The 27,789-nt window shown below is 39.6% G+C and overlaps 1 protein-coding gene across 4 annotated transcripts in view; it reads right to left on the bottom strand.

Annotated features, from left to right (window-relative positions):
• ANO6 (anoctamin 6) overlaps positions 1–27,789 on the bottom strand; it is a 330,625-nt gene that overhangs the window by 21,921 nt on the left and 280,915 nt on the right. For all 4 annotated transcript variants that reach the window (XM_074403169.1, XM_003941475.4, XM_003941474.4 and 1 more), the window contains 7 exons: positions 27,248–27,308; positions 16,638–16,780; positions 14,474–14,551; positions 9,144–9,366; positions 7,952–8,121; positions 7,652–7,749; positions 1,646–1,776 (listed from right to left, as the gene is read on the bottom strand). In XM_074403169.1, coding sequence (XP_074259270.1) covers positions 1,646–1,776; positions 7,652–7,749; positions 7,952–8,121; positions 9,144–9,366; positions 14,474–14,551; positions 16,638–16,780; positions 27,248–27,308 — 904 coding nt within the window. The remainder of the gene's footprint in view (positions 1–1,645; positions 1,777–7,651; positions 7,750–7,951; positions 8,122–9,143; positions 9,367–14,473; positions 14,552–16,637; positions 16,781–27,247; positions 27,309–27,789) is intronic.

Below are 27,789 nucleotides of genomic sequence, written 5' to 3'. Positions count from 1 at the left end.
ATTTTTAAAAGCAATTATTTTATATATAGAATGTGATTTAATAAAAACCACCTTCTAACTGCAGACTTGTAAACAGGAACCACAAAGGGGTGTCTTTGCCAACATGCAAAGCGCCCTATGCATAAATGCAAGGCCCGTCAACGAAAATGATGCGTTTCTTTTTCTATTCTCCTAAGCTTAAAAAAACGGTAATTCAATGCAATGGTTAGCTGAAAGGGCACAGATACAAAACATGTAAATTGTTAGCCGTCTATTAGATATAAGCATGTCATGCATAATACAAAAGATGGTGTTTCCTATGGAAATCTATTTTGAGATGCTTCCATTTAAAAGCAACTGAGAGCTCAAAATCAAGTCCCATTGAAAAGAATAAGAGCCCAAGCAAATAACATAAAAATGGACCAAGACATTTAGGAGAGAGAGGACCTGTGCTAACTCTTAATTCCAGACCAGCACAATGGTTTGAAATTCAAGCCAGTTATGAGCCATGAAGTCACTCAAGGAACCAGGCAGAAACCACTGGCCAGAAGAAACAGACTGTCGAAGGCAGGTAGGAGATGGGAAAGTGAGCATCTCAGGACTATTCTTGCCACGAGGCAGCATGCTCCTGCAGGCCTGCTTAAATGACTCAGTTCAGAAGTGTCCCTGCCAACAGCTGTGCCTGCATGGACTCCAGGCCAAGCTGAATCACACCTAATTATATTTGCTGAGTTCATTCTCAGACAACATGATTAGAATGCTTTAAGAATTTATGGTAAAGATGGCTGAGCCCAGTGGTTTATGCCTGTAATCCCAGCACTTGGGGAGCCATGGCGGGTGGATCACGAGCTCAGGAGTTCGAGACTAGCCTGGCCAACAGTGAAACTTCGTCTCTACTAAAAATACAAAAAATTAGCCAGGTGTGGTGGCAAGCAGCTGCAATCCAGTTGAGAGGTTCAATCAGGAGAACTGCTTGAACCTAGGATGTGGAGGTTGCAGTGAGCTGAGACCATGACATTGCACTCCAGCCTGGGTGACAGAACAAGACTCCATCTCAAAAAAAAAAAAAAAAAAAAAAAAAAAAATTCATGGTAAAGATGGCTGGGCCAAGTGGCTCATGCCTGTAATCCCAGCATTTGGAGAGGCTGAGGCGGGTGGATCATTTCAGCCCAGGAGTTTGAGACCAGCCTGGCCAACATGGTGAAACCCTGTCAGTACTAAAAGTCCAAAAATTAGCTGGACGTGGTGGTGCATGCCTGCAAGCCTAGCTACTCAGGAGGTGGAGGCAGGAGAATCGCTTGAACCCTGGAGTTGGAGGTGGGAGTTGCAGTGAACTGTGACTGTACCACTACATTCCAGCCTGGGCTATAGAGACTCTGTCTCAAAAAACAAACAAAAAGAATTAAGGTAAAGATGTACCTCAGTGAATATTCCATTTCATTCCACGGCAATACATTTCTAGCTTTGTACAACATAAATATTAACAAAGACACACATGGCCACCTTATTTGAAAGTCTGATTGTATAATTTTATCTAATGGAGAAAAACATACTCTTCTTCATTTCAATATGCTACATGTTAATTTGACTCAATAACAGATGCTTTTGGGATCCACAACATGCTCCAATGTGTTTTATATCACTTAAAACTTCACTAACAACTTACTCATTTCAAGATATTCATAAAATAATCCCAGTTTTCCCATAGGTTGGAGATGGTAGTCCTGTTCCCATCGTGGGGTTATCTTTTCTGATCCAGAAACTCTGTGAAATCGTCCAATTAGATTCATGATCCAACTGCCAAAAAGATCAGTTTTATAAATTAGAATGAATACTATCAGGCCAAGGTCATAAAAATATTTTGCTATGTCAAACCTGCACATGTAATCTTCCGAATAAACTAATTTTTTTGTTTGCATGCTAAATTTATTTTTATTTCTGCGTTATCCTAAAATATTTTGAAAAATAGGACTACGTACCTGGGTTTATCAAAGCTGCAGCTGCTGTTTTGTTCTCCTACCTTTTTCCTGTGGGCGGCTTAATTTTTAAAAGGCAGTTTCCTTCATTTGATTAACTTCAGTTATTTGTTTTTTCATTTCCCCCCATCAATCACAGTGGTCTTGCCAGTATGAAAATCACCAGAGAAAACAAGATACAGTATGCTAGCTGGTGGTAAGCACTGTGGAGAAAACTAAGTAGGGCAGGGAGTGTTTGCATTTGTGTCTAGGGAGGAGTGGGGATGGTGGCCGGTGAAGGCCTCATTCAGAGTGATGTTGAATAAGGATGTGAAGGAGACAAAAGAGCGAGAAACCTGGGGGAAAATGTCCCAGGTAGAGGGAACGGTGATGACACAGATCTGGTGGCAGGAGCAGGCCTCCATGGTTCACAGACAGCATGCAGGGTAGGGCTAAGGGACCACTGTCAGGACTCTGGGCGTTTCTTACACTGATGGAAGTGAAGAGCCATTGGAGGGCACTGAGCAGGAAAGTGACAGAATCTGACTTTAGATAAAATAGTTCCAAGTCCCTATGTTAAGCTGAATCATTTAAGGACCAGATGAGTGAAATGCCTCCTCCAAGTTACAGTGCAAGAGCTAGGACACAGCAGCCTGGACCGTGTCCCAACGCTCTGTCCACTGAGCTGTCCACTGTCTCTTTTTTATGTGGTGTTTTTTCCTTCTCTCAAAAGCCTTGTGGCTGAGATAAATGCTTCCTTCTTTTTTACGGCAATTTGGTAAAAATCTGAGTTGGCAGTAAAATGAGGTGTGCACCTGTGACATAAAGAACGTTGTCCCCTCAAGCAACTGCCGGCTTGTGGTTTACCTGTGGAGTCATCAGAAGAGGCACGACAACAACTCCAAATACAGATCTAGTATCTGGATACACTGGCTGATTAAACATGTGGGCGTGGCCTTCAAACTCTGGCAATGAGAAGGCATTGCACAGTGGTTAAGGACAGTTACTGCAAGAAAACCAGGCAGACCCTCATCCTCTCCAGCACACGTGCACGCGTGCACACTCAGCTGGCATAAGACAGGCAGTACAAATGGCTCACTCTGCTGGGTTTCCCACTGCTACTGATCTCAGGGCTCGCTTTTCACTGACGACTACTAAAGTTTTACTCAGGAAATTCTCTCCACTACAGGAGACATCTCTGGCCTCACAATCTTTCCCCACTTCTTTCTCATTGATGACGTTAGAGAGGCAGTGGAAAGTGGAGGGGATATGATCTCAGAGACCCATGAATCTGAATCCACACTCCATAGCTTAGCTGGTTAATGTTGGTAAAAAAAAAAAAAACTAAAATGGGGGTCAGGTGAGGTGGCTCACACTTGTAATCCCAGAACTTTGGGAGGCTGAGACAGGCGGATCACGAGGTCAAGAGATCGAGACCAACCTGGCCAATATGGTGGAACCCTGTCTCTACCAAAAATACAAAAATTAACTGGGTGCAGTACAAAAATTAACTGGGCGTGGTGGCATGTGCCTGTAGTACCAGTTACTCAGGAAGCTGAGGCAGGGGAATTGCTTGAACCTGGGAGGCAGAGGTTGCAGGGAGCCGAGATTGTGCCACTGCACTCTAGCCTGGAGACAGAGCAAGATTTTGTCTCAAAATAAATAAAAAATAAAAATTTAAAAATAAAATGGGGTGCTAAAACCTACATTGCCCAGGGCTGCTGTCAGGATTAAATGATTCAAAATAGGTAATGGATGTAGCACGTTTCCTAACACATAAAACCCCCTGTATGGGATTTTTTGTTGAGCAAACAGGCTGCACTGGCTGAGGCCAAGTGTAAATATGGCCTACGTTATGCAGAATCTTGGCTCAGTGATCCAGGACACCTGGATCAGTGGTTCTCACTTCAGCACATGCAAGCATGACATGGAATGCTTGTGAGTAGTGCAGCTTTCTCTGCTCCCAATGCAAATGTCTGAGATAAGCTCCAGAATCTGGAGCTGTGTAGCTATTCCAGGGAGACTGTGACTTAGGTGTCACCAAGGACCACACAACTCCATCACCCTTCATGACACCTAACTCTAAGGTCACTGGGTGTGGTTTCTATTGGTTTCTCCTTTGCTCTGCCTCCCACACTTGCAGCCTCAGCCTCTTGCTAAATCCTTTCCAGAAGTAGATCTTTTTCCATCTTGGCTTTAAATCACATCAGAATTCAAATTCAGGATGACACTTCTGTCCTGGCAACTACTTGTGTCATCTGAGGCTTCCCTCTCTTATCAGGTCATCTTAAAAGTCTTTCTTACTAGCTTTCTCTTCTGAGTTACAGACGCTGAGCCTCTTCTTTGGTTTTCCTGAGTTGAACCACTCATGTATACTAGGAAATCCTGGGTTGTAGTCCATCCATTCTTGCCTTTGGTTTTTTTGGGTTTTCTATTGGTCTATGCTTCTAGTGCAGGGACCTCAATCTTGACTGCACATGAGAATCACCCAAAGAACTTTCAGAAACATACACACACCAGATACCTTTTGCTTGGCCAAGGCTAGAAGCAGGTGTTACAAAATAATTTCCATAGGAATTTACCAGGTGTATTATCATAGCCACATCATAGTAAGTTGTGCTTTACTAAGCCCTTATTTTGTACAAAACAAGGTGGGAGGCACTTTACATTTCACTTTCTCTTCACCTCCATTATCACATTTAATCCACATACTGGAGATAATCATCATTTCTGTTTAGGACATTCTACAGTAGTCCCACTTGCTAATTTTGAAATACAAGCATACTTGACTAGCTGAATCTACTTTACGTGTGGGTTTACTGTTTCTAAACTTTGAGTGTGAATAGTGAAGACACCTATATTTAGGACTCTGCCTATAGCGTATCCTCTCTCCAAATCCTATCTTGATAAGGGACATTTTCTCCTAAAACAGTTCTTTTTTCTTATTATACAAATAAGTACACTTATTTATATAAGAAGAGTATTTATGTTACAATATACATATATAAACATACATAATGGAAAGATATAGCCATCTACTATTTAAATACCAAAAAATGATGCTATAGGCATTTTGGACACTTAATTCTCATTATTATCCCTGACATGTTATTATAAAAATTTCTCCAGAGTGAGTTATTTAACACAGGAATTATACTAGCCTTTTATCAAGAACAGAATAAAATACCCAGGAATGCCTTAAATATCAAAATACTAAGTGGAACTGGGAAGGCCAAAGGGCTCTGAGCTTGCTCTCTGAGTCCCGCTGACAATGCTATAATTTACTGATGTGATGTATCTGAAGTATACAAGGCCCTCATTCATTTACTCAGCTGCCTCCTACTAAGTTCCTGTCATATGCCAGTTACTGGGGAGACCCTAAAAGAAACCTGGATCCCTGAGCCAGATGTGTTCCTTTCCTTGTTCCAAGAATACTACTAGTCAAGGGGTATGGGCCCAAAGGCAGGGAGGGGAAGGAAGGAAGGAGGATAGAGGAAGGTACATGTGTGGTGAAATACATTTCTCCATGTTTCTCTCGACATACTTACATGATGTGAAAACAACTGCTGACTTAGAAGGCTTTCTCTCTCTTCCTATCTAGTTTTGGGGGTAGGTATAGTTTTGGATAGCAAGGATAGCTGATATCTCTTTGATAAATTAGGATTTTGTGAAATCCTAATTTATGAATTTAATGAAAAAAGGTAACAAAATTGTCACCTATACAACAGCCACTCTCTAACCTGGCTAACACTCAGCATTCCCAGTTTTCAGACAAAAAAACATAGGAGAAGAAATTTGAAGGCAAAGGTTATATCACTATAATTTTCAACAATGAGCTTACTTGAAGTGAAAGTATAAGCCACAGATAGTATAATTCATCCTTTAAAATATTTCATGTGAAAAAATTTCATTTCATAAGAATTTCTCAATACCCAGTTTAGGAAACAGCTGCTAAAACCAATGTTACTGAAACAAAGCGTTAAATAATTAACCTCCTTCTTCAGAAAACACTTTTTAATCTAAGAATGGATTAAGACTTTCCTCTAATTTATATATTTGTTTTCATTTAGGAACACACACAGTACTATTTATGCATGACCTACTTTTACTTATCTGGAAAAATCTGAATATGAGCTCAATGAAAGTGAGGGTATTTTCTGCAGAATAGGATTAAAAAAATGAATTTCACAGCTAAAGCCAGAATCCCTTTTTGGGTGGAGGAAGAGGAAGGAAGGAGATCTTTGTTTAGAGAAAGACCCTGAAAGTTTCCATTGAAGATGGAGAACAGACCTGGTAAAGAAATCTGGAAGGATGCATTAAAACCCAGAGTGAGTTAACTGCTCAGCAAAGAGAATGAACAGAAACTTCGTGACTAGGGAAGAGAAAAAAGAAAAGCCAGGAGTGGGAGGAGAAAGGAGAGAGAAGCTGTATGTGATAGAGGGAAGAGGGCAACATGGCAGGAGGTGGGAGCCTATAAAGAAGGGTGATACATTTTTTAAAATTCCCAGCTATATAGTGGGATAAAAGTTTTATAAAGGGGGAGGTTTTTTGTTTCTGAACAAAAGAAGGGAAGAGGTGATGAGAGAGACAAGGAAAGGAGAACAGGGGGAAGACAACAGAAGGCGAGAGGGGTGACTACAGAAGACAGTCACAAAAACGAAACTTTGCTGGCTTTGAGATGGAGGACACAAAGCAGGGAACATAGCTGGTGGCCTCCAGAAGCTAAGCAAGGCAAAGAGATGCACCCTAGAGCCCTTGGAAAGGAACACAGCCCACCAACACCTTGATTTTAGTCTACTGAGACTTCCGACCCCCAGGACCGTAAAATATTACATTTGTGTTGTTTTTACATCATTAATCTTGCAGTCATTTGTTACAGCAGCAACAGAAAACCAAAACAAAAAGCTCTGTGAAATTTGCAGAAATTGCAGATGGTGTCAGACTTTACTCTTTGACAGGAGATGGGGCTTAAGTGAAAATTTTAACACGCAATGAAATCTTAGTTAACATCTGAAGTACAACTATTCTGTTGTTCTCAATTTTTAGGAAACCAACAGTAAGTCAAAATCTCTGTGGTTATTTTAGACAATTATTTCTTAAAACATTATGTATCCCAATGCCTTAGGATCCTAAGAGAACCTCTATTCTTAAAGGTTGGGACTCATGGGATCCTGGATTTGAATCCCACAGTAGCCTTTTAATGCTAATGTGAAATCGGGTAAATCATTTAACCTCTTTAAACCACAGCTCTTCATTAGCAAAAAGGAGATACACATAAGAATAGTTCGGTAGATTAAACTTAATACAGTGACTAAAATTCATATTGACTTATAAATGCGTAATATATAGGGAAGAGAGAAGAAGGATGTGAGAAATTGTGGAATTACACAGTTCACAGCTCTAACCAGTAATATCTCTCAAAGCGCTGTGATTAGTCAGTCACCAACAATAGCCTAGTTATAAACAATAACTATAGCCTAGGTATAAACTATAGCAGATGGGGATTTACATTAAAGAAGGTTTTAAAATATGATTATTAGATCCTGACTACATTTACACTGTTGGTTGGACTGTGTTGTCTGAAGAACTTAAATAACAGATTCTGATCCATTTAGAGGTGAACATGCAGCTATGTGGATATGAAGGCAAATGATTTGGGTGGGTGGGCTGTTCTATCCCTTGTCCTGTTACCCACGGTTACATAATTTAACACTCACGGCAATAATACTTCTTGTATGTTATTCCAGATCGCTTTTCCTCCCATGATTATTGTCAGCTGAGTTGTCAGTTCAAGAAGACAGCCACCTGGGTCACACTGGAAGGTTAAAAAGAAAATCTCACTTAAATATTCAATGGGTCTAAGTTGAAATACAGGCATTAATTCTATTTTTCTGGTATTTGTTCTGTTTAGGCTAAAAAAAAAAATCTAAGAAATCTACAATAAATAACTATTCATTTTGGTAACTGAGAAAAAATTCAGCTTAAATTGGCAAGAGAATACAATTCTATATTCACACCTCTTCATTTCTGTATTTTCCCAACCAATAAACTGGGTCTCCTGGATAGCCTACAAATTTGCCCTTAAAGAATGCTATGTAGAAGCATGAAGAGTAGTAGTTGACAAACTGGAATAAGAACATCTTCATGGTGAGGCTGTTCTCATAATCAGTCTGGGTCCTTGGGAGTTCTGTAGTTAAAACAAAGACAACAAGATTTTAAAATTGTGAACAGCTTTGAGACTCTAATCAAAAATACTGATACATGAGTTAACACGTTAAAAAAATACAATTCACACTGTTTCCATTTAAGCTGTTTTGAATTCCTTAATATAGCCACTGTGTTAAATCCAAGTTTGCACATTGTTTTAAGAGTTCTCCCTTATTGTAGTAATACAATAGCCCACATTTCCCTGCCCCCACAAAAAATCAACTGTTCCTTAAAATTTACAAGACAGTGTTATCAAATAAGCAAGAACTGCTATAGGTATAATTGACAGAAAATTATTTTTGAACTGCCTGCTAAATCATATTCTCTTGTTTTCCTGAATTGCAATAAGGTGAGTCTGTTGAAGAAAACAAGCAAAACAAGGTGCAACTTGGTAGAGGCATTTGGGAAAGACAAAATAGGTCATCCTCCTAGTGTGGAATTTGAATTAGTTTGATCATTTTAGAGGACTACTGAGTAGGCCATTCAGAGAACGACTCAGAAGAATGCAGTGTGGGAAGCACTTAACTTGGCCACTAAGCAGCTGCCTGGGATACAAGCCAGAGAGAAGAAACACGTTACAAAATCCAGGGTTGATGAGAATTATATTAATATGAACAGCACGGGGGAAGACATGTAGCAGTGTGATAGCTTTCCTCTCAGCAACAGAGGAACCTATTTGCCACTGGAACCATGACCCTATTCCACTTATTTGCAATAAAGAGACTATTTACTTTCAACGATAGAGTACATGATCTAATGTAATTGAAAATATTATTCAACACTGATCTGTTTACACAGAGTTTGGACATTATAATGATTGTCTTTGCTTTGTCCCTTTTACTAATGCAAAGCTGTAGATAATTTATTTCCATATGTGCTAGAGAAAGTACGTTTAAAAATTGTAACCTATTGGAACTGAAAAGCCTAAAAGATAGCAGTCCCTATTTTTGCCAGGTTCTAAAAAATACGTCAGAAGTTACCTAAGCTATAGTAGGACCTTACCAAAGTTAGTAATCATAATTGCCACTCTTTCATATATGGTGTTCAGAATCATAATAATGATAAAGCTGATGATGGAGGCCGTGATGGACGTGGCTGTCTGTGGAGTCAGGTACTTCTGGATTGGGTCTGTTCCATTAAGGTTCTTAAGTTGTGTAGAAAATACAATAAACACTGAGAGCCTATAGACAATGATCCCAATAACTGAAGCGATGATCAATAGGATCTGAAAGCACAATAAACACAGTAGCATGAGACGCACCGATAACTGCATTTGCACTGTTAAAAACTGACCGCACACTTGACAATGGGGGTGTGTAAAGTGATGTAAATCTCACTTAAGTGATACCAGGGAAGTAGAAATTCTGGTATGTTAAAAATTTTTTTAAAAAGAAAAAGGAATGATGGATGTGAAAAGAAGTCACATCCACATATGTAAGATGTTACCAACAGGAGAAACTGGGTACAGCAGGTGGTGAGAGGGAACTGGAAACTAATTTTTGTGCATTTTTTTTTGTAAACCTAAAATCACTCAAAAAAAAAAAAAGGCCTATTAAAAAAGAGTATCTTCAGACAGCATAAAAATGGAACAACTAGTAGCATACTCTGGTAGAAGGAAAAAATACCTGAGTATAGGACTAAAGAAACCATCACTTCTACAATTACGAAATCATTTAAGTTATGAGTTAATGTTTTTTGCTTAGTCATACTCCATTAAGGAGATACATTTCCTTGTGACAGAGAAGCTATCACCAATTCAAGTGTCAGCAGGTGCTAGCTTTTGTTTTAATCACTGTAGCAGGGGAGAGTCTGAGCATAGCCAGTGAAGCTGGCACAGAGGTGCCCTGAGCTAACTGTTGGTACTGGCAGCAGGTCTCTGCTGATAAAAGCTTCACACACTTTACACACTCAGTTCTTATAACCTTAAACTGGCAGTCATTTGTACCTGCATTTCTAGAAGATTGATGCCGGTAATCCACTGTATTTTTGACTGCACAATCCCCAGTAAGAGAGATTTTTAACTTTCTCGGTAAATGGATTTCTCACCACTGAATGATGCAAATTAAAGGCCCATGAATTTTCCTTACTTGATATACAGTACTAGACACTGTTGGAGAGGCATCTTTAAACTGTTTTGCCTACATCTACTTTCTCCAGGACCATGCACTCAAGGTGCGCCACTGCTTGTGATGACAGAAATGTTTCAGAGAAGGGAAACTGAGGTTAAAGCAAACCATATCTTCTTGTTGATAGTAACAGAGAGGCCAGTTGTCACCTGTGGAGAGCAGTAAAGGGAGTGATCACAGGATGGTCCTGGGGCTAGACTCTTCTATTTGAATACTAGCTCTACTGGGGCTTCAATATCCTCTCCTATATACTAGGAATACTATGGCACCTAACACTTACGGAATTGTTGAGGATTCAATGAGTTACTTTAGGTAAAAACAGAATATTAAGCTCAAGTACATGAAAAGCACTACATAAGTATTAGCTATGATTATGGCAACCAAAGTAAAGTGTTAAAAAGATGTTTTTCTTGCTCTTTAAGCAATCTGCTTGTAGAGAAGGCATTACATTTCCCCTGTATCTTTCTCATTATTTCCTTTCCTTCACAGTTAAGTCTCAGCACTTGTGAAATGAATAAGATTTATGTGTGTAAATACAAAAATTAGTTAAGGCTGAGAGAAAAATTACAAAAGATGAATCAAGTCATCCTCTCTTAGCACAATACATATAGGCTGTTTAAATATTATGTATTTAAAAAATTATCTCAATAATTTGTATTAAGTAATGATAAAGATAGCATTCTTTACGTGCTTTCTGTTCACCTTAGCACATGTATATTTGTTTACTCTCATAACAGGCTTGTGAAGAAGGCAGTATAACATTATCTCTCTTTTGCTGATGCGAAAATAGAGGCTCAAAGACATTAATCAATTTGTCCAAGATTAGATAAGTAGTAAGTAAAAGAAGTTGGGTCTCTTAAGATACTGAAGACACACTCTCTCCACAGCACTGCCTCCCCCACATGGTTTACAAAATAAATTCTAATTCATTCCAGAGCTTTTTCAAACTTGTTAAGTTCCCATATTTCCTTGGGGTTCTTCCCATACTTCAATTATGAATCATAGAAACAGGAAGCTTTTTATTCCTTTTCTTCAAGTTTATAACTTATTTCTGATTTAACTTTAATACTTTTCTGATCATAACTTTAGAATATGGTCACTGTGGACAATTTCAAAGTACCTTGTAGTCACATTGATTGCTTTTGCTAGCCTGGGTCTCTTGCCCATCCTAGAAGAGAACCCAGATTTTGCTTCAGGGGAAATAACTCCTCCTGTTTTTAGCCCTGGAGTTTGGGTGGGATTGCCCTAATGTGCTCCAGAGGTACATGATTGGTTTGAGACAAACAGGTAACATCCCACCGGCCTCAGCAACTGATCCAGGGATTGACACATAACTAAATAACAGCCACTGAGAACGTGAGGAGACATCTGTTAGTGCCCGTGGGAAAGAGAAGCTTCCCCTGTCATTAGATAAAGCTGCTAAAAAAAAGACCTCTCTTTGGTTGGAAGATGTGACATCTGGAGGGGGGTCTAGACACTTCCTCACGTAGCCATTCTGCTACCATGAGGAAGTGTCTAGACGCTCCCATGCCCAGGAGGCCACCTGACACAGGATGAAGGAACAAAACACAGCCCTTGATAATATCTGGTCTGCAGTATCTAGCTTTGACTGAAGCCATACCTCAGGCCTGGAATTTTCAGTTTCAGAGAAAAAATAGGTGAAAAGAATAAATCCCACCTTCCCCTCTTTTGCTGTTGTTTAAACCAACTGAAGACCGATTTTCTGCCAACCATAACTGAAAGACTCTTAACATATTAGCATTAAATAGGAAAAAAAATTATCTATCTACATGTAGACAAAAATCCTTCAGGATTATGTACGCATTATATGCGTATTTAAAACCACTTTACATATTTTATCCTTCCCTTAAACCTATCATAAACTATGAACATATTTATATAACTTAAAATATTTTCATGACCATACTTTCTCATGGCTGCACAATATTCCACTGTTTGAAGAGTGAGAAGTAGAATAGTTTGGTTGAGAGATGTGCGTGTGTGTGTATACATATATGTGTGTGTGTGTGTATATATATATACACATATGTACATATGTATATATGTATACATACACACACACACACACACACACACAAATAAAATGTTGTGATAAGTATGTAAGTCTTACCGACATTTATTTACCATTTTCAACTATTTCCTGATTGAAAGTCCTAAGAGATAAATTAGTAGATTAGAGCATACGAATATTTTTTGAGACTTGATACACAATTGCCCAACTGCCTTCTAGGAAGTTGGAGCAGTGCAGGGTTACAATAGTCTCCTATCAGAGTAGCTGACTGTTGTACTTCACCCTCACAAACCCTGAGTCCTATCAACCAACAGGTGAAAAATCATATCTCATTTTAAATGTGAATGGATTTAATCACTATTGAGATTTGGCATTTTGTAATGCTTATGGGTCATTACATTCTTTCTTTTGTAAATGCATATTTATGTTGTCTCTTTAGCCATTGAGATCTTTGGTGTGATCTTCTAGGTTATCTGGACTCTATGTTTAAAGGTATTGACCTCTTGTTTGCCCTACTGTTAACAAATACATCTTCTGGTATTTTGTTTACACTTAGGATACTTTTGATGTATGAAAATATTTAAATGTTTTCCTCTGAAACTTGTTCTATTGCTAGAAAGCTGAGAAAATCTTTTTACATCTAGAGATCATATATTCATCAATATTTATTTGTAGTTTTTAATTTTTTTTTTGAGACGGAGTCTCGCTTTGTCACCCAGGCTGGAGGGCAGTAGTGTGATCTAGGCTCAGTGCAACTCCGCCTCCTGGACTCAAGCAATTCTCCTGCCTCAGCCTCCCAAGTAGCTGAGATTATAGGTGGACACCTGGCTCATTTTTATGTTTTTAGTAAAGACTGGGTTTTGCCATGATGGCCAGGCTGATCTCGAACTCCCAACCTTAGGTGATCTGCCACCTCGGACTCCCAAAGTGCTGTACAGGTGTAAGCCACTGTATCTGGCCTTTAATTTTTTGTAATCTATGCATTGCATGCATATTTAAAACCACTCTACATATTTTATCCTTCCCTTAAAGGTACTGACCTCTTGTTTGCCCTATTGTTAACAAATATATTTTCTGGTATTTTGTATACACTTACCTACTTTTGAAATCTATTATAGTATGTTGTTTAAAGTAAGATTTTAACCTTTATGTTTTCCTCCGATAGCTAACAGGTATTCCATTACTATTTAATGAATAATCTCCACTTGTCTGATGGATTTATAATGCCTCTCTTCTGACATATTACATTTTTATTGATATCGGGCTATTTCTGGGCTTCATGTGCTATTCTAGAATCTGGCTGTTCTTGAGCCAATAAAACTCTCACTAAATTACTACATTGCTAATATGATTCCATCAATAAACCCAAAACTAACTTAACAAGTACTGATATTTTAGAAAAAATGTATTTCTATCTAGAATCATTCATTTAAGGATTCCTTTGCATCTTTCAATAGTTTTTATGTTTTCTTTGGTAGTTCCCATTATCTTTTTGTTAAGGGTATTACTAGACATTTTTTTTTTTTTTGAGATGGAGTCTTGCTCTGTTGCCCAGTCAAGTGCAGTGGCACGGTCTCCGTTCACTGTAACCTCCATCTCCTGGGTTCAAGTGATTCTCATGCCTCAGCCTCCTGAATAGCTGGGACTACAGGCGTGCGCCACCACACCTGGCTAATTTTTGTATTTTTAGTAGTGATGGGGTTTCACCATGTTGGCCAGGCTGGTCTTGACTCCTGACCTTAGGATATCTGCCTGTCTCAGCCTCCCAAAGTGCTGGGATTACAGACGTGAGCCGCCATGCCTGGCTGATATTTTATTTTGATTGTTGCTGTTGGAAAATTTTAGAATTCTTAATGCCTTCCATTTGGTCTTCAGGAACTGGAAAATCCTGAATCACTGATTTAAACAGATGAGGTGAAAAGAACTAGAAGATCCACTGTGAACAGGTAAGATATTTTGAACCTTGGGCTCCATGTGGTGGCTAAAATAGTTCTCCGGAAACATCTGCCTCTCTCTCTCTCTCTCCCCCTCTCTCTCTCTCTCTCTCTGTATGAGACCATATAGTTTCCAAGCTCAGCATTTAGTTTCCTCAACATTTAAAATTAGACATTAAAAAATTTGTTGCATAATAAAAACAGTTTTAATCATTAAAAACATTTTTGTGATAGAATTACCCAGAAAAGGACAGCACTTGCACAGAGGGTTATCCGTAGACATTTTCCCCAGGCAGTAAAGGGAATGCGTTCTTCTTCCTAATTACAAAAACAAAAAAAGTTCAGTCAATCAAGGGATTACTATAATAAAATTATTTTTCTCCTGCCTGGCCAATAAATCTTAGACTTAACGTAAAAAAAAAAAAATAGTTTGTAAGCATAGTCTCATTATTCATAATTGCACTTTTTGTTAACAACTTCAAAGTCACACATCACAAAACATGTGCAGTGTGCATTTTAATATGTTTTTGGAAAAAGCAAGCATGAATAAGCTGTTTATTGGTCATGACCCAAGCTCAGGAATCTGAGTGTCTGATGGTGCCAAGCTGTAAAGCTATACTCCTAAGCTTGTCTTAGGTTTTAGAAACTGCTGTGATAATAGCACAGAGCCCAGGCAGGGCAAAAAGTTTCACAGATGTCTGTAAATACTAGGTCTCCACTATGAGTTTCTTGGTTGAGCTTTATATGTTAACTTTGAATGATGATACATTTTTAGAGGATTTCCATTTTATAGTTTCTAAGAATATATTTAAGTTCTTAAGAGTAGAAATCAACATTTTACATGATTTTCCTGGATTATAAGAGCAGCCTAATAATAGCTGCAAATACTCGCATAGTATTTAACTCTGTGCCTGACACTATTCTACACAGCTTTTATACATTAACTCAATCCTTAGCTGCAATCATGAGGAAACAACTCTATTATTACCATTTTATAGATGAGGAAACTAAGGCACGGAGAAGTTAACTAATTTGTCCAAGATGACCCAACTAGTAAGTTGCCGTGTTCAGACAGGAACTCTGGCATCAGAGACTCATCAAAGGGAGGGGATGTGAGCATCAAAAGTGAAAGGTGAACAACCACAAAGAAAAAGGAAGCCTTGCAATGCTTTAACAAGGAACATTTCAAAGAAAATTTAACTTATAAACTGGCAACTTTAACTATAAAATTGGCAGGTTTAAATGACCAAATTGTCTTTTCTTCAGTATTCTGCCCATGTTGCCGATATGGTAAGATTTTTTTTTAGTGCTCAAACAACTTTATAAATATGTAATTTTGTTTAAGTTTCGGCTTTCATTTCTGAATATACAATATTTCAACAACATAGGCTTTGACCCTGTCCTCCCTAGTAAACAGCAGGAACTATTCATAATGGGGATTATTTGAAGCCTGTTACATTGTGAAAGGCAAATGTCACTTTCTACTGGTAAGTGAACCTCATTTTCTCCCATCTGTACCAGGAAGAGGTTGAACTGTTCCCTCCTGTTCCTTTTAGTGCCAACATTTTGTAAATCTGTGATTCAATTTATAAAACCTATAGTTGGGAACATTTCCAGACGTTCTTGGTAAAAGCATTTTCTTTCCAAGAGCTATTCGTATTCAGAACCTACTGTTCTTAGGCTGATGACTCCAAGTACAATCAAGCTCAAAGTTTTCTATGTTGATAGGAGCAAGAATGCAGATGATTTAAAAATCATCTTTCAGGGACTTTGGACTATTTATAAAGAAAGAATATAATTTTATTTTTGGAGCAGTGGTAGCAGCAATAAATCTACCTTTCCAATCACATAAAATACCTAGCACAGTACCTGAACGTAGTTGGATGTCAAAAAAAATATTTCCCTTCTTCCTTTCTCCAACTTTAGGATAAAAGCCACACGACTTTCTCCACATCCCAACCAGAAGGTGGAGCAGTGACTGAGGCTTTTACTGCAAGATAAAGGGGCAGCTGGTCTAGAATGAATAAGAGGCCGGAATAATTAAAGTATATGTGAAAAATTGAGAATCAACTACGAAATCTAATGCCTCTATCCTTATACATCTGTCACAGTAAAAATTATTTTTTTAAATTTTTACTGTTTTTATGAAAGAAGGGACCCTTATCTCCTGTGTCTACTATTCTAAGCAGTGCTTCTTAACCTTGGCTGCACATTAGAATCACAAAGGAGTTTTAAAAAAACCTGTGCTCCAAACACCTACAGGTTACTAAGTATCAGAGTATGTAGTGATGGAACTAAGGCATCAATATTTTTTAAACTCCCCCAAGTGATTCTAATGTGCAGCCAAGGAGGAGAACCACGGCAGTAAGTAGACTAAACTGCATCTAAATATGACCCTCCTTACCTGAGTAATCTCATTTATCACTACGTGAGTACACCGTGCTTCATATTCTGGCCGGGCTTGTTCCTCCTGCTGTAACTCAACAGTATCCCATTCATATTCAAGTTCTGCTTGGCGTCGCTTCCAAAACTCCAAAAACAAGGTAACTAACAAAGAGAGAACAGATTGTGTGGATCTTCGATGATGACTGATGTTTCAGAAATCTGTACTGAATAATATTAATTATCCATTGTATTAGCCAGTTTTCATACTGCTATGAAGAACTACCTGGACTGGGTAATTTATAAAGGAAAGAGGCTTAATTGACTCACAGTTCTGCATGGCTGGGAGGCCTCAGGAAAGTTACTCAGTAGTGATGGTGGAAGTTGAAGGGGAAGCAAGGCACATCTTATGTGGCGACAGGTGAGAGTGAGCAAGGGGGAAATCCCATGATCCAATCACCTCCCACTAGGCCCCTCCCTGACACATGGGGATTATAATTCAACATGAGATTTGGGTGGGGACACAGAGCCAAATCATATCATCCATGATACTACTATATGTGGCAAATCAAATCTAAATTATAAAAAAGGGAAAAACATGATTTTAAAGAAAATGTTGGTAATTTACAACATTATGATACAGACTATAGATTCTGGGAAAGGCAATAATGTGATGGTCAGAAGACATGTTGAGTATGTCTGACACTGAAGTGTATGTTCCAGCACTTTATTGCCAACTAAAACACAAATAATGATCATAGTTCCAAAGCAGCTGATGGTCCAACCTTCATCCGCTTTCTGCCACATCCTTCTCCTTGTACCCTGCCTTTCTTCCTAAAGGGGCAGAGGAACACTTTAGGATGTCCCAAATGAATTAATATTCATTCATATGGAAAACTGGTGTTTTTCCTCAATCTTATGTAAAGTGTAACTAAAATAATTTTTTTAGGAATCATTTTTCAGAATTTGTAACTTCAAATACTAAATAAATACATTAAATGTTAATTGAAAACTGCAGTTTTAGGGTAAATCCCCTATGCCCTTCTAATCAGACTGCTAACCCTAAGTCCTTCCTATAAAGAAATTCTGTAATCACCACTGTTTTATCTACAAATATTCTTTGAGTGTCTACTATTACCTGGGAATAAAGAGAAAACAAGACACAGTCCCTGTTTCAAGGAGCTCCTAGATATATGGGAATTATACTATCATTGAAGTGACAGGTATAGTCAATTATTAAGAGGTCTATGATAAAGTAAGCACAGGCTGCTCTGGGCACACAGAATAAGAACATCTAACTGGGTGTTTTGGGGAATGCCATCCCAGAGGAGGGGACCACCGTGATGAGTCCTGAGATGCCTCGGAGCTGATCAGCTGAAGGTGGTGGTGGGTGGAACACTAAGGCCACCTGCCTCCAGGGAGCTGCACATGCAAACGCAACGAGGCCAGAGAGGCAGATACTTCCCCCAAACTGCAAATAATCTGGTAGTAAATGAAAGGTGGGATGGAGGTGGGGCGGCCAGGTAAGAGCTCTGCAGGAGCACATCACAAAGGGTTTTGTATGCTTTGAAAGGAGTTTAGAGAGTTTGACGTACAGCTGGAGGAGACTTTGAAGGTAGTCTAGAGTGAGACTAGGGCCAGGGAGACCTACTGGCAGGTACATGATGTGGTAGGATCCTTGGGGGATACTGAGCACGTAGACAGATGGATGCAGGTATGACAGGAGGATGCTAGCCAGGTTTCTGGCTCAGGCAATATCCTAAATTCTAGTGGCATTCCTTGGAAATAGAAAGTGTGTTAAGAAGGTCAAGTGTGCGACAGGAAACAACTGGTTTGGTTATGATCAGGAAGAAATGTCCAGTAGACAGGTACAAGTCTACAACATAGGAGGAAGATCTGGGCTGAGGTAGATTTTCATTGTTTTAAGTGGCAATTGGGGCAATAAGAGAGTAAGATCACTAAATGTGGTGTAGGGTAGTAGTTCACACCCTGGCTGCATGTAAGAAGGATCAGGGAGCTTATACAAAATGCTGAACCCAGGAGCCACCCTGGAAATTATGATTTTTTTGGTCTGAAATGGGACCTGAGCATAGTTTTTTTTTTTTTAAGGTTTAATAAACAGTGAGGGTGGAGACTCACTGGAATAGAGAGTGAATGAAAGAGAGCCAGAATGAAACCCTGCAGATCCCTCAAACCCTGCAGCGGGCAGCCTGAGGGATGCACCGGTAAGGAGCATGAATCCAACACCCCCCAATGGCAAAGACAACTGAGCATGTTTAAAAGAACTTACTTCCTAGTAATGTTTGTTTTGACTACTACTTTTCCAGGAACAGTAAGAGTAGAAATAACCTTGATACTGGAATCAGGATCAAATTGTTGAGTGTTTTGTATAGCGGGTGATGGCCACTGAGAAATGACCAGGTATTTGTGCTCCTGTCCCTGCCCGTGGGGAAATGAATTGAGTATTGGCTTCTTTGTCAATGGGATGGAAATCTAAAGGGCACTAGGTCTTTTTGTGGACTGAGCTGTGACTGGCTGGTCTTGCTACCCAGCTGAGTCATGCTGGCCTCAGGTGGCAGATACTCCCCAAAGAGACCCTATTGGGAGGAATGAGTCACCCATGAGCCAAGCCTCTTTAGGCTGCATATGAAGCAGCATAACATACACCATCCCTTTACTAAAGCCCCGCAAGGCTCCAGATTTCCTTGATAAACCCCTATATACCTCCATCAACAGAAGACCCTACTTTTTAATCTACCAAGAATCCTACTGCCAGTATTGCATATGCTCCGACCCCCGAAGCTCCCTCAGCTCTGTCCCCTCCTCTGTAACTATGAAATCATTCCAGTGGTCATGTGCATTCTCTCAGGAAGTGCCCACTTTATTCCCTATGTCAACCCTTCTTCTGCCCTTCAAAATATTAATACATAGCACTCATGCATCCTGACCTGTATCTGCTTCTAGGTCTACTGTCTGTCATGCCCACTGAAATGTCAGTGGCCATGTGCAGGGATTTGGTTTTGTTCATAGTAGAAGTACTAGCACATAGCAGGCACGCATTGAATGAACAAACTGAAGGAAACCAGCCAGAAGCTGGAGGATACCCACTACCTGGGGAATCATCCACTCAGAGGTCCCAGCTGACTCCGACTGCTCACCTCTACACATAACTGTCCATTCTCTTTACTCCCAGCTATGCTAGTCTACTTGGGCCTTCAGTACCTCCTGTACAGATGTACCATGATTTATCGTGCTTTACAGATAGTGTTTTTGTTTTTGTCTTTTTATAAATTGAAGGCTTGTGGCAACCCCACGTTAAGCCTTCATCAATGCATTTTTTCTAACAACATGTACCCACTTTGTGTCTGTGCCACATTTTAGTAATTCTCACATTTCAAATTTTTCATCATTACTGTGTTAATACACAGTATAATACACAGTATAATACACACTATAATTAGTGGTCTGTGATAAGTGATCTTTGATGTTACTATTGTAATTGTTTTGGGGCAACATAAAGTGCACCCATATAAGACAGCAAAATTGACTGGGCGCGTGGCTCACGCCTGTAATCCCAACATGTTGGGAGGCCAAGGCGGGTGGATCACCTGAGGTCAGGAGTTCGAGACCAGAGACCAGCCTGACCAACATGGAGAAACCCAGTACCCAGTCTCTACTAAAAAATACAAAATTAGCTGGGCGTGTTAGTGGATGCCTGTAATCCCAGCTACCCGGCAGGCTGAGGCAGGAGAATCACTTGAACCCAGGAGGCAGAGGCTGCGGTGAGCCGAGACTGTACCACTGCACTCCAGCCTGGGCAACAAGAGTGAAACTCCATCTCTCAAAACAAAAACAAAAACAGCAAAATTAACAAATGTGTTCTGACCATTCCACTGATTGGCTATTCCCCCATCTCTCTGCCTCTCCTCTGCCCTCTCTATTCCCTGAGATACAACAATAGTAAAATTAGGCCAATTAATAACCCTACAATGGCTTCAAGTTGTTCAAGTGAAAGCAAGATGCACACATCTCTCACTTCAAATGAAAACCAGAAATTATTAAGTTTAGCAAGGAAGGTGCATTGAAAGCTAGGCCTCTTGTGCCAAACAGTTTGCCAAGCTGTGAGTGCAAAGGAAAAGTTCTTGAAGGATATTAAAAGTGCTACTCCAGTGAAACACAAATGATAAAAAAGTGAAACAACCCTATTGCTGATATGGAGAAAGTTTTAATGATCTGGATAGAAGACTAACCAGCCACAACATTCCCTTAAACCAAAACCTAATTCAGAGCAAGGCCAGAACTCTCTTCAATTCAATGAAGGCTGAGAGAGGTGAGGAAGCTGCAGAAGAAACGTTTGAGGCTAACAGAGGTTGGCTCATGAGGTTTCAGGAAAGAAATCATCTCCATGGCATAGAAGTGCAAGGAGAAGCAGAAAGTGCTAATGTGGAGGCGGCAGCAAGTTATCCAGAAGATCTAGCTAAGATCACTGATGAAGGTAGCTGCACAACAGACTTTCAAGACAGATGAAACAGCCTCCCATTGGAAGAAGATGCCACCTGGGACTTTCACAGCTAGAGAGAAGTCAACTCCTGGCTTCGAAACTTCCAAGGACAGGCTCACTCTCTTGTTAGGGGCTAATGCAGCTGGTGACGTCATGTTGAACCCAATGCTCATGTATTTTTAAAACCCTAGGGCCTTTAAGAATTATGTGAAATCTACTCTGCCTGTACTCTAAATGTAACAACAGAGCCTAGATGACAGCACATCTGTTTATAAAATGGTGTACTGAATTATTTTAAGCCCACTATTCAGAAAAAAAATTATTCTTTTAAAAAAATTACTGCTCATTGGCAATGCATCTGGTAACCCAAGAGCTCTGATAGAGATGTACAGAGATTAATATCGTTTTCACGGCTATGAACACAATATCCATTCTGTAGCCCATAGATCAAGCAGTCATTTCAACTCTACATTTTATTATTTAAGAAATACATTTTGTAAGGCTACAGCTGCCATATATAGTAATTATTTGGCTAGATATTAGCAAAATAACCAGAAATCTTCTGGTAAAGATTCACCATTCTAGATGCCATTAAGAACATTTGTAATGCATGGTAGGAGGTCAAGATGTCAACATTAACAGGAGTTCAGGAGAAGTTGATTCCAACCCTCATAGATGACTTTGAGAGGTTCAGGACTTCAGTGGAGACAGTCACTGCAGATGTGATTGAAAGAGCAAGAGGAACCAGAAATGAAGCCTGAAGATGTGACTGAACTGCTATAGTGTCATGATCAAACTTGAAGGAATAAGAAGTTGCTTTTTATGGATCTGCCAAGAAACTGGTTTCTTGAGATGGAATCTACTGGTGAAGATGCTGTCATTGAAATGACAAAAGATTTAGGACAGTATACAAACTTAGTTGATAAAGCTGTAGCAGGGTTTCAGAGGATTGACTCCGATTGTCAAATAAGTTCTACTGTGGGTAAAATGCTATCACACAACATCATATGCTATAGAGAAATCTTTTGCAAAAAGAGAGTCCACTGATGTGGCAAACTTCATTGTCTTATTTTAAGAAATTTGCATAGCCACCCAAACCTTCAGCAACCACCCTCCTAATCAGTCAGCAGCCATCATCATCAAGGCAAGACCCTCCCTAGCTAAAGATTAACACTCTCTAAAGGCTCAGATGACTTCAGCATTTTTAGTAATAAAGTATTAATTAAGGTATGAACTTTTTTTGACAATGCTATGCACCCTCACTGGACTACAGTATAGTATAATCATAAGTTTGCACTAGGAAACAAAAAATTTGTAAGGCTCCCTTTACTGCGATATTTGCTTTCTTGTGGTGGTCTGGAACGTAACCCACAGTGTGTCTGAGGTATTTGTGTACCAGCAAAAGGCCAGGATAACCCCAGATGGAGAATATACCATGAAGCATTGACAGTTTACTGGTGAGATCAGGCTTTAGCATCTTGACTGCAGGGAGGAGTCCAGGGTCAACATGCTGAAGGAATTATCATGTGTACTCTTCTACCTCAGAGATTGCAAACATACTCTTCCAGCATAACCATTTTTTAAAGGATGTTGTGACTAAGCACATTAAAATCTTGTTGCACTTTGACACTTATAGGTATAAATAAAACAAACTGGTACTTATAAGTCTGCTAAAATTAGGCTAGAAGCCTGGTGGTTTCTTATTCCTGCAATAGAAAGAAGAGTCTGCACCTGTGTCACATGAGGTAGAAGCAAAGAGACTAAACTGACATTTTCTAACCCATTCTCATTTTTTCACAGCACCAAACAAAATAATGCAATTATATCAGTAAAAACCAAATATTTCTGCATCTTTCTAAAAGCTTGCTGCAACTTCATTAATACTATATTTTGCCATCAATCTAAAGACTGATAATAGCCAAATTATGACAGAATTCTTATTCTATGCTTGTCACTTTCTGCCTATGGGAATTGGGTAGTTGGCTTAATCTCCCTGAGTGTCATCTTCTTCATCTTTAAAATTGGAGTGTGACAGCCATTCGTTTAGTCAGTAACTATCTGGTGTCTATCCAGTATCACTAGGAGATAATTCATGAAAATATGCTTAACTTTTCTCACAAGGAGCAACATAAGAACTCTAGTCGGTGCTTTAAGGGAAGAACAGTGGATGCCCTTTTCCCTGAACTTGAACATCAGGAGTAAAAATGCTTCTGGCTACCAAATCCTGAACTACAGGAAGCAGTTCTGCCTAGAAAGTGATAGGACTGCAATGCAAGCAAGACATAATGAGCTGTTAGCAAATCCTTGAAGGGAAGCCCCTGGGAGATGGAGCAATGAGCAAGTGTTTTAGCGCCTTGTTTCCCTCAGCCACAGATTCTGCAGGGTCTACGGAAGGCACTGCTAACCTAGTTGTCACCCTGTGTTTTGGAGTACTCCTGCACCGTATCAGTGCTGACTCACAATGCTGTGTGTCCCAGATGGAGGACAGCAGGCCTTGGGTGACTATGCATGATCACAGACAGGAATTTCTGTTCTGCATCTTTTGCTGTCTACACCTGCAATAAGACAATTGACAGAACTCCAGCAGGAGGCACTGCATTTCTCTTCTCTGGCAAACCAGAGGTGCTACTTGATTAGACACAGTTAAAAATCTCATATCAACATATAATGAGAAAAAAAGATTGTCTGGAACTTGGGGATCATTAACAGCTCTTCCTCTTAATCAGGATATTATTATATCTAAACAAAATATGCATCAGATGAAGAAGATGCCCATATACATAAAAAGGTTTCAGAGCAGTAAAGTGGTGGTGGTCTTATATCCTGCAGTGTCTAAAGACAAGACCCACTGTGGTAGACAGGAATGTTCTGGTTGCCGTAAGAGTTGCCTGCTGAAGATCTAGAATGTTTTAACAGGCCTCAAAACTATTCTCTGCCTCTGCCTCTTAATCCGCAGAGGCAGAGAAGTTAGATTGACTTGCTTGGCCTTTATTGTAACTTTTTTTTTTTTTTTTGAGACAGAGTCTTGCTCTGTGGCCCAGGCTGGAGTGCAGTGATGTGATCTCAGCTCGCTGCAATCTCTGCCTCCCGGATTCAAGTGATTCTTGTGCCTCAGTCTCCCAAGTAGTTGGGATTCCAGGTGTGCACCATCACAACTGGCTAATTTTTGTATTTTTAGTAGAGGTAGGGTTTCACCATGTTGGCCAGGCTCCTCTCAACTCCTGACCTCAAGTGATCCACCTGCCTCAGCCTCCCAAAGTGCAGGGATTACAGGCATGAGCCACTGTGCCCAGCTGTTTATTGCAACTTCCTAACTCAATGGCTAGAAACTCTCCTCGGTTTCTAGGGTTCCAGATCTGATTTTTTAAAATGTCTGTCAGAGGCATTTGTATGTCACTTAAGTCAGAAACTGAGTTGAATGGAGTCGGGGTGGTGGCAGTAAGAGCTGCATTATTTTGCTGGTGTGGACCCAGCAGAAGCAGCACAGGTCTGGAAGTAACAGTCACAACAGCTGTTTTCTGATCCCCAACTGCAGCTAGTTAGGCTTCCTGATTCCCCAGGTCCTTAGTGAGCCAGAAGACTGGTGGAAATAACTAGACCTAGTTTAGAACTCACCCTTCAAAGGTGAAAATTAAACATTGCAGTCATGCAGCCAAGAGTCTGATTCAGGGAGAATCAGGTGTAAGTAGGCAAGATGCAACAAGGAAGGGAGTGGGCAGGATGTGTTTAGAACTTTTACTTCAACCGTGGGTTGGTGTTTAGGACTCTGAATCAGTATGAACAGGTGGCCTGCTTTATCTTAAAAGGATGGACATTTTAAAAATAAGTACGTGATTTGTATTATATTGATTACAAAAGGTTTTCTACTCTCAACTTTTATAATTTCTGGGAGCAGAAAAATACTCTAAGTGCCCTATGCATCTGAGCACAAAAGAGACACCACAGGTACATGATGGTGGTGACATAATTAACTTCACATGAGGCTGTCACCTGTTGGTTCTGCAATTCCAGACTTTCTATAAAGTGGTTCACAGCAGTGGTTCTCAAAGTAGAAGTGACAAGGAAAGCCACACAAAGCACCTAAAGTTTGTCATCTATATCCTTAAAGACATACATATGATGCTACAGGCAATGCTAAAATATTTTCTGCATCTAAAATCAGAAAAAAATCAGCAGCCGATGTGTAAGTCAGTCCTATAACCATGGCGTAGTTAATGATCAGAAAAGGGAAGCTTAGCTAAGAAATTTGAGGCTTGTCTTTCTAGTGTGAAAATTAACTTTTTTTTTTTTGCTTTATTTCAAGTATCTTCTTTAATTGGGGCTATCAACATCCATTAGTATATGGAGTTCAGTAGATGTGTTAGAATGCTCTACATTATGATTCAATGCTGAGAGTACAGTTAGGGTAATCGTTAAGAGTGCTGACCCGGCTGGCCGCAGTGGCTCATGCCTGTAATCCCAACACTTTGGGAGGCCAAGGCAGGTGATCACAAGGTCAGGAGTTCAAGACCATCCTGGCAAACAGAGTCAAAGCCCGCCTCTATTAAAAATAGAAAAAATTAGCCAGGCCTGGGGATGGGCGCCTGTAATCCCACTTACTCAGGAGGCTGAGGCAGGAGAATTCCTTGAACGCAGGAGGCAGAGGTTGCAGTGAGCTGAGACTGTATCATTACACTCCAGCCCGGGAGGCATATAAGACTCTGTCTCAAAAAAAAAAAAAAAAAAAAAGTGCTGACCCATGTGTTCAGCACCGAAGCTCTTACTTTAAAAAAACAATTGACGTATTTTATGATGGAGGAGCACAGAGGATCTTAATACATAAATTCAACCTTCATTCCTCTGTGTGTCAAATATTAGCCAGAGTTTGGTCTCCAGCCAAAACATGCTAAACGGCTGAATGCCAATGTAACTGATTGGGACGTTTGGCCACCTTACAGTGCACTTTATCTACTGAGCAGCAACTAATATCTCTAAAAAGTGAACAAAATAATCAGACTATCTGTTCTGTGATCCATTTGGTAATTTTTCATAGGCACAATCACTACCAAAGAGAAATACTGCTGAGGACACTGTAAATAACTGATTCTGTGAGTTATATACATTGATGTGTCATCCTTTCAAGAATAAGAGACTTGGTTCAGTCTTTCCCTCTGCCTACCTATAACCTGAATTCTGTTATTCTTCACACTTATACAATGGAATTGGACATGCATTTAATTTTGATAATGGAAATTTTTCTTCTATGTTAGAACATTCAGATCAGTTAAACATTTAAAGTTTGCATTTAAAGAAAATGATAATTGCCTCATTGTATTAATGATGCTATCCAAAGTAAATAATATAGTGTTAAAGTTCCCATATGGGAATTAATTATATCCTGTAGGAACATATCTGTTCTAGTTAGTAAATAGTTTATGAGTAGCAGATACTTATTAAATATCCACTCATATAGAAGTGTATGAGGAAGAAAGCTCACCCATAATCACTGTGTTGCTGCTTCCTCCTGACCCCCACCGCCATAAAAGTTAGATTGTATCACACTATGGGGGCTGTTGCGATAATGGCTTCCAATGAATCATGCCTCCTACATCCAAGCCACTGGGTAGTGCTCCCACCTGCCCACACTGATTCTGGTTTGGCCATATGACTTACTTTGGCTGATGGGACATTAGCTAACGTGATGCAACCATAGCCTTAAAAATGCATATGCAGTGGGGCTTATCCTTTCTTCTCTTTGGAGCTCTGAAACCAATAATCCTGGGCTAGCCTATTTGAAGATGAGAGACCATGTGGGGCAGAGAAGCCTTCTCAGCTGAGCCCCACAGACCAAACCAGGTTTCTAGTTGCCAGATCACCTATCCCAGGTGGAGCTGCCAGCTTACTAGAGTCAGCTGAGCCAGCCCAGCCTGAAGACCCTCTCAGCTGACCCAGAGAATGATGAGAAATAATCAATATGAGAAATAAGGTTTGTTGTTTTAAGCCACTATATTTTGATGCAGATTTTAATATAGTAAAAGCTAAGTGATACAATGTCCTCAGTTATAAATGGAATTCTAGGGGAGTTGATAGTCTACATAAAACTGTGTAATACTATCATACCGAGTGCATGAAAAAAATAAAAAACAACTTACCCCATACTCCCATAAATACTGCAAAGATGAGGGTTCCAAAACTGTCAAAGATGCACAATTTCTGGAAAATATAAATGACATACAAATGAGTCATATCCTCCACTTATTAGGATTCAGTAAATATGAAATGCTTTGTCTGTTCTACAGGCTGAAGTTCTTTTTAAAGCTGATGCCTAGTTTAATAAACATATCTACTCTATACTTACAGATGAAATTTGATTCTTTTAAAAGTAAACAGTCTTTGCTGTATTAACCAGTGTATTTTGCAATGGAGCTTTGCATATCTCAATAAGGAAACAGGTATACTTCTTGGAATTCCACTAAGTTTAAAGCCTCTATTGAGCTTGAATAACAGCCTCTTATGAGCTGTCATATTGGATTTGAGGAAGTAGTATTGCTCTAGGAATACAATGACCCCTAAGCAACTTTTAGATTTATGATTTACATTTTATCATCATCTCACCCTGGTCAGAGAGTAAGTTTCAGGATTCCTGTTTTTCCTGCTAAGAGACATACAAAGCTGAGGTTTATCTCGAGGTGGC

The sequence above is a fragment of the Saimiri boliviensis genome, chromosome 7 (assembly GCF_048565385.1).
Source record: "Saimiri boliviensis isolate mSaiBol1 chromosome 7, mSaiBol1.pri, whole genome shotgun sequence".
NCBI lineage: Eukaryota > Metazoa > Chordata > Mammalia > Primates > Cebidae > Saimiri > Saimiri boliviensis.
Note: the sequence above shows the minus strand (reverse complement) of the source record. Positions and strands in the feature narration are given on the sequence as shown.